The following is an 8185-nucleotide window of genomic DNA, read 5'->3' as shown; positions in this document are numbered from 1 at the left end:
AATTTTCAAGTTGATAATTTTTTATGGCCTGCGAATGATGTTACACATTTTGGCAGAAAAAAAGAGTTCCCCACCCCTCGTTTAGAGTATGACTTCTGTTGCTGCTCCTGTTAAGTGCTGTCAAGTCAATTCCGACTCATAGTGACCCTGTACAGGGTTCCAAGGCTATAAATCTTTGCAGGAACAGGCAGCCTCATCTTTCTCCTGTGGAGCAACTGGTGGTTCAGAGTCCAGTGCTTATCCAGTGGAATCACTGCACTCCTAAGACTATGACTATATAGGGTTTCCAAGGCTGTAAATCTTGATGGAAGAAGAAAACCTCATCTTTCTCCTGTAGAGTGACTGGTAGATTCGAACTGTTGACCTTGTGGTTTGCAGCCCAACTTATAGCCCACTATGCTACCAGGACTCCTAAGAGTATGACTAAAGGGCAATAATATAGTAGCTAAAGTGCTCTGAAAACTATCATGATATTATGTGATAACATAAAGTATTAAAACAATTGATATTTAACCCATGATGTAGTATTTGAGTAAATATGATTAAGCCATTGTTGTTCTTGGAACTTAATAGTTATTGTTGTCTTAATATGTCTTCCATTTTCTATGGTGGGTACAGTGTTGCGCACTGATTTTCTTGGCTGAAATTGCAAAACTTCAGTTTGCTGATGGCTGGAGATCTGATGCTGCCGTAGGATAAGGCACTGGGTTGTTAACTGTGATCCTGGCAATTGAACCCCATTAGTTGTTCACTAGAAGAAAAGGAGCTCTGGTAGCGTAGTGGTTATGAATCGGGCTGCTAATCTTATGGTCAGCAGTTTGAAACTACCAGCCGCTCCGCGGGAGAAAGATGAGGATTTCTGCTCCCGTAAAGATACAACCTCTGAAACCCTGTACAGGGTCGCTATGAGTTGGAACTGACTTGACAGCACTTAACCACAAGGAGAAAATTGAGGCTTTCCACTCTTGTAAGATTTACAGTCTTAGAAACTCTATACATGGTTGCTGTGAGTCAGAATCCCCTTGATGGCAGTGAGTGTGGAGGTTTTTTTGAATGGTACTCAGTGTTCATACATTTTGGAATTAAGTACAATTGATGATCAGTTAATCGTTCATGGAAAATGAAACATATTTAGACTTAGTATCAAATCATAGAAATGGAGATTTTGCCAGTAGTTTTAGTGAAGTGATAATGTGACATTTTTTTTAAAGTTCTTGTAAAGTTCAGTATGATTTTAAATAGGATGTATTTCAAAATTAATAAATACCCTGGTGTGGCACTGTAGGATAAGCACTGGACTGCTAACTACAAGGTTGGTGGTTCAAACTTACCAGCTGCTCCTTGGAAACCCTATATAGGGTCGCAGCCAACTCAATAGCACACAAGAGCAACAGCAATGAGCTCAAAATTCTACCAGATGTGTGGTTCCTTTGTAGTTTACTTGGTGTTGTAATTGTTTCACATTTCAGATGCAATTGTCATTCACATCTTCGGAGCAAGAGCTAGAGCGATTAAGAAGAGAAAATAAAGATATTGAAAATGTATGTTATTTGATTATTTGACTTGTAATCTACCATTAATTAAGACAAGAATATACTGTGAATACTGTTTGAAATGATAAAGTTTTATATTTGTATGTGTAGTAACTTTTTCTATTGTGAGGAAGCATTATGAAAATAAATTTTAAATTGTATGTTAGTTAACTTGTCTTCTTTTGTTATATTGCTAGCTGAGAAGAGAACGAGAGCATTTGGAAACAGAATTAGAGAAGGCAGAAATTGAACGATCTACGTATGTTACAGAAGTGAGAGAGGTACGTTGTATACCAGAATTTTTTTCAATTTTTCCTCTCAATTCAAATTACATTTATAACAGAGTAATAAAAATTGAATGCTCTACATGTTACAGAGAAGTACGGTGTATAACGTAATTTTTTTTCCAGTCTTTCCTCTCAATTCAAATTATATTTATAACAGAGTGATAAAAATGACCAGTATAAGTTGTTTGTGGCAGAGCTTCCAGGTAGCATACAAAACATGTGACTATCACAAGGAGATCAATCTTAAATTTTAAACTTCATTGCAGCTGAAAGATCTGTTGACTGAATTGCAGAAAAAACTTGATGATTCATATTCTGAAGCAGTAAGACAGAATGAAGAACTAAATTTGGTAAGAAGCTTGTTCTCCACTGAGTATCAAGTCAGCTCTGAAAACTCTTATGTTGACATGTGGAGAAACCACCCATACTTTTTCTCCTTGCTAACATCTTTAGCTTGGCAGTTTTGCAAATTTAAGATAATCTTCATATTCTGATGGCTCCTAAGATGATCTTTCTTTTCTTGACTCCTAAGAGACAACCCTCTTTTTCTTAGCTCCTAACAATGGCATGTTTGGCTTCCAACTCTTTTTTCAAAAACATTTCAATTTTCTTTTAAGTTTAATTTTCCAAGCAGAATTGTTTTCCTTGAGTAGAGAAATGAAACAAGTAAAGATTGGCTGAGTTATGAAGATCATCTCAAACTATCATCATTAACTGGATCTTGTATTTTCTAACTTGGGAGAGGATTGTTGAAGACTGAAGATACTTGTTTCTGATTCAAGGATAGTAGTTAGTAGTCCAGTCTTGTTTCATATTAACTGTTTTTAAAATTTTAAATGATTAGAGATTGTTAAATTCTTTATCACCAGCATATTATTTGGAGTAATAGTAACTAAAACTATATTGTGACATTACCTAAAAACAAAGTATTCAGCATTTTAATTCATTGGCGTCACTGGGTGGTGCATACAATTATCGCACTCAGTTAATAGCTAGAAGATTGGTGACAGTAACTAAATCAGAGGTGCCTCCAAAGATAGATAGACCTGGTAATCTGCTTCTGATAGGTCATCACCTTCCAAACCCCGTGGGACATTTCTACTCTTCATACATGGGGTCACCATGAGTTGCAGTCAACAACAACACATTCCACTTCTTACATTTCCTAAAAGCTTAAACTGATTGTGACAGGCTTAGTTGTTAGACAGTTAGGATTATTTTACTGTGTTTCAAACAACAATCATGCCTTCCTGTGACTTAAAAATTATAACACAAGATTTGATCATTTAAAAAGATGCTGAAGAAACTGAAAGCAAACTACAGAAAATAAATTTTCTCTTTACTCCCAAATTAACAGTGCCTAGTTTGGAGTTTTCTTATTTAGCGTTGCTACACATATCAAAAGGAGCTCTGGTAGCGTAGTGGTTGCAAATCGGGCTGCAAACTGCAAGGTCAGCAGTTCGAAACTACCAGTTGTTCCACGGGAGAAAGATGAGGCTTTCTGCTCCCGTAAAGATTTACAGCCTCGGAAACTCTGTATTGGTCGCTGTGAGTCGGAGCCTACTCCACGGCACATAGCAACAGCACCACATATCAACGAAAACGTCATAACCCATTCATTTATGGTTGATTTTCTCTTGTGGTAGTAAGTTGTGGGAATCAGTTTTCAGAGTAGAGCACTTGGAAATAAACACATTAGTATGTGCGTCTTTTCCCTTTTGTTAGTTTTATTTACCTTGGTGGTGATGTGCCATGGAGTTAGTTCTGACTCATAGCAGTACTGCATAGGGCTTCTGAGGCTGTAAATCTTTATGGAAGCAGAAAGCCTCATCTTTCTCCTGTGGAGCAGCTGGTAGTTTCGAACTGCTGACCTTGAGGTTAGCAGCCCGACTTGTAACCACTATGCTACCAGAGCTCCTCTTCATATACCTTAGACTTAATTTAATTAAACACATAATCATTGCAACATAAAACTGAATTTTATATGTATGTTTTCAAAAATCATTTCTAACCACTTTTACTGGAAATTATACTCTTGACTTTTGGCACTCAGTGGTAGACTCCGAGTCTACCAATAGTGGCATCAAATCCACAGGATTATACTTACATCTCCATTCAGCCTGCTCCTCTCTGTACATTTTGCTTCTTTATTTCTGTAATGAGAGTATTTTGAGTGGCATTTGCTGTTTTTAAAATGATGCCTTGATTTTGGAATCTGTTATTATTTTTGTTTGCTTAGAATAACTGTTAACACATTTTAAGTTAAAGTAATTTTGTTTCCCATATACCCTTATATACCCTTTGTTTCTTCATGGGCCAAATGAATGAACCTCTTTGATGTAGAACATTAAACCCAAAAGTTTAAGTAAAGAAGCAAACACTGAGCCATTTGGGTATTTAAATAGATCTCCTAAAATAAAGTATCCACATGGAATGCCCTATACCAATTCATGTGCCAGTGTGAAATGTCAGTATCTTATAGTTCCCTCTTTTGAGTCTTTGGAGCGATTTGAAAATTTATGCATATAGGTGGAAGGGTTTATATATATAATATCTAATATCTATATACACACACAGATAGAAGCAGTGATCTTGATGGTTTTAGTAAGAAAGTTATTCTCCATTTCCATTGCCCTTATTCACATTTAATCAGAACAGTTGTTAGAAAAGAGGGATTATGTAGGCATGAGAGTTTCCTAGAGCTTTGTAAGTACTGCGGTGAGTTCATTGTTAACAGGTGTATCTAAAGACACTTCTGGGTGGTCTAATTTAGTAGCCAGTCTATAACATGTGGACATGCACTGTTTTCTTCAGTGAAGATTAAAAGGATAAACAGCATTTAAATCTGAAGTTTTCATTTTACTGAGCATGTAATTTTCTGTTCGTGGTCTTCAAAATTTTTAACAATTGGCTTATTAAATGTACACCAAGAAAGCCTTTAAAAGAATTTTAATATAAACTGCTTTATGATTAGTGAAAAATACATTTTTAAGTCACTTTACTGGAGTTTGCTGGTTTTGTTTTTTTGCATACACAATTTCCCACCCTAAATTCCAGTTCCTTTCTATAGTTTTTCTTTTGTTAAGCTTTACAGATGGAAATTTCCACTTCTTAGCTTTTCTGTACATGTGGTGCAGCATATTGGCTTATCTGCTGTGCATAATAACTGTTAGCAGTCCCATTCTTTTCCTTCATTCTTCAGTCCTAAAAGTGTTAGCATAATCAAAGAGAGGTACGTATTAATTGTGTTGAATTATTTTTACAGTTGAAAGCACAGTTAAACGAAACACTCACAAAACTTAGGACTGAACACAATGAAAGACAGAAGGTAGCGGGTGACTTGCGTAAGGTAAGACACTGTTGTCCTGATGTTGCAATATTATGATGCTAAATATGATGTCTGGATATTTACATTGTAAGCAGACTGCTAATTCTGATATGTTTGTTGTTGTTACGTGCCATTGAGTTGGTACTGACCCATAATGACCCTGTATAGGGTTTCCAAGGAGCCACTGGTGGTTCTTGTGGTTCTCAGTCCAGTGCTGATCCAACAGGACCACACCAGGAGTCCCTTGTTTGTTGATTAGCATCATTATATTAACTTGCTTTTAAATTTAAGCTCGTTTTGTTACACAGTTACTTTTTAGAATAAAATTATTTGGTTTGTTTTTTAAGCCACATTTATATCATCATGTCATCACTTTTATATAATGAATTATTTTAGGAAATATAATGATAAAAGTTAAATTGGAGTTCAAAATTACTCTTTTCTTAAAAAAAAAAATATGGTTATATCCCCCCCCTTTTTTTTTTTTTATTGAAATGTGTATATGGTGGTGGTGGTAATTTGCTGTGGAGTTGGTTCTGACTCATAGTGACCCTGTACTGGGTTTCTGAGGCTGTAGATCTTTACGGGAGCAGAAAGCCTCATCTTTCTCCTGCGGAACAGCTGGTAGTTTAGAACTGCTGACCGTGAGGTTTGTGGCCTGAATTGTAACAACTACGCTACCAGAGCTCCTGGGACTATATATATATAGTCATTTACAAAGTACATTTTTGTTGATCTTCATGGATAAACTAAAAAATGTGTATACACTTTTGGTGTTTCTGAAATGCTTTCATTTGTTTCTTTGTACAAACATGTTTTTCACAATTTATATATAGATGAGTTATTTTTAGAAATGCATTTCTTAATCTTTGTTTGAGGTTGATTTTCATTATTCTGTCTTGGGACTTTTTAATAGTATAATTCATATATGTTTATGTAAAACCTGCTTTCAACCTATGGTAAGATGTAGTTTCTGGGAGATACAGTTATTAACAAAACAAATAGATAGGGAATTGTTTTAAAAGACAGAAGAAGTGATTATCAGTTCTGTAGAGTTAAAGCTGTAACTGTTACATGTAAAGATCTGATAGTTCAGAATTGTTTCAAATTATTTTGGTGTGATTGTTACCACTAGATAAAATGTGAATTTAGGAAGTTTGTTTTAGATATGAAACTTAGATGAATGATACACATTTAAGACTGAGCAGTCTAGTTTACTTTGATACATGATTTTAATTTTTACCACTGGATCATACATAATATAAAACATGCAACTTTGGGCTAGCAAATTACTTAACAAAAGCACTTTAAGGATATTAAACAGGTATTCAAAAAGATGGACATGCACCATGTTATTGATCTATATGGTGTATGTGTATATCTTTGTGGTATGGTACTATAGGATAAGCACTGGACTGCTAGCCACAACGTCGGAAGTTCAAACCCAGCAGCCACTCCTTGGAAACCCCATACAGGGTCACTAGGAGTCAGAATCAACTTGTCCACACTTTAGCAACAACACACCACCATGTTATAATTTATGGACATGACAAGAATAAGTGACAGTTTAAATAAATAGGATATTTATTATGAGAGATATTTGTGTATACTTTTTGTTTTTAGGATATCTTTCCCTGTTTCAGGTATGAGGGTTGTTATTCACTTTATAAAATGAATTCAGGAGTTTTCCATGCTCTTCTATGGTCTGGAATAGTAATTTGAGTAGAATTGATGCTACCTCTTCACTGAATGTTTGGTAGGATTTATTAATGAAGTTGTCTTGAGCCTGAACAATTTTTGTTGGGAGTTTTTTTAAATGACCTGATCAGTTTGTTTGTTTTTTTTTGTATATATAAGTCTGTTCACATTTTCTGCATCAGTCTGTGTTAGCTTAGGGCAGGGAATGTGTGTCTAGAAGTTTGTTCATTTCATCAAGACTTTCGAATTTGTTGTGAATATAGGTCTCTTTTAGTATTCTGTTACTATTCTTTGTATTTCCATTGGTTTCCATGTGAGATCACCCATTTTATGTATTTGTTTTATTTATAGGTTTCCAACCTTTACCTTTGTTAGATTTGCCAGTACTTTGTCAATTTTATTAATAATCCTGCCAAAGAACCAACTTCTTGACTCGGTGTTTCTATTTCATTTCTGCTCTTATTGTTTCAATTTATTTTCTGTTGGTGAACGTAGGCTTACTTTGTTGCTCTTTTTCTCATTGTTGGGATGTTGGTGAAAGGTGTTGATTTTGATTATTCTTTTTAGATGTGTGTGTTTATTGCTATACATTTTCCTCTGAGCACTGCTGTTGCTGTGTCCCAAAGATTTTTCTTTTTTATTTGATTCAAGGAAATTTTAAATACTGTTTCTTCTATTACCCAATAGTTGTTAAAGCAAGGTGCTTTTCAATTTTCATATATTTGAGTTTTTTTTCCCCTTTGATATTTTTATTGTTGATTTCTAATTTTATAGCATTGTGATCTTAGAATATGGTTTGGTAGTGTTTCAGTGTTTTAAAATTCATTGAGGTTTGCTCTTGTGGTGTAAATATATGGTCCCTTTTGAAGAATGTTCTGTGTGCACTGGAAAAGAGTATATATCGTGTTGTTACTGGGTGGAGTGTTTTATATAAGTTTATGAGATCAAGTTGGTTGATAATGTTGTTAAAATTATGTGTCTTTGTTGCGTTTCTAGGTGTTCTGTCCTAAATCCAGAGTGGTGTATTAAATTCTCCTTTTGTTGTAGAGTTGTCTGTTTCTGTTTTCTGTTAGTTTCATTTATGTATTTTGAAGCTTTTTCATTGGGAGCATATATATTTATTATGGTTATGTTCTCTTGTTCAGTTTTCCCTTTAGTCATTATACTCTTTCTTTGTATCTTTGTACTTGTTTTTACCTTAAAGTCTGTTTTATCAGAAATTCATATTGCCACTCTTGCTTGTTTCTTATTGCTGTTAGCATGATAGAGTTTTTCCATCCTTTGATTTTTTTAGTCTGTTCATGTATCTGTGTAAGGTGTGTCTCTTGTAGACAGCATCT

At 34.8% G+C, this 8185-nt stretch overlaps 1 protein-coding gene across 1 annotated transcript in view; it reads left to right on the top strand.

Annotated features, from left to right (window-relative positions):
- The window catches only part of KTN1 (kinectin 1 (kinesin receptor)), an 88700-nt gene that overhangs the window by 71716 nt on the left and 8799 nt on the right, over positions 1-8185 (top strand). The window contains exons 37-40 of the mRNA XM_006864643.1: positions 1470-1541; positions 1730-1813; positions 2086-2169; positions 5085-5168. Of these exons, the coding sequence (XP_006864705.1) occupies positions 1470-1541; positions 1730-1813; positions 2086-2169; positions 5085-5168 (324 nt within the window). The remainder of the gene's footprint in view (positions 1-1469; positions 1542-1729; positions 1814-2085; positions 2170-5084; positions 5169-8185) is intronic.

The sequence above is a fragment of the Chrysochloris asiatica genome, unplaced genomic scaffold (assembly GCF_000296735.1).
Source record: "Chrysochloris asiatica unplaced genomic scaffold, ChrAsi1.0 scaffold00067, whole genome shotgun sequence".
NCBI lineage: Eukaryota > Metazoa > Chordata > Mammalia > Afrosoricida > Chrysochloridae > Chrysochloris > Chrysochloris asiatica.
The sequence above is the reverse complement of the archived record's forward strand: the minus strand, read 5'-3'. Positions and strand labels throughout refer to the sequence as shown.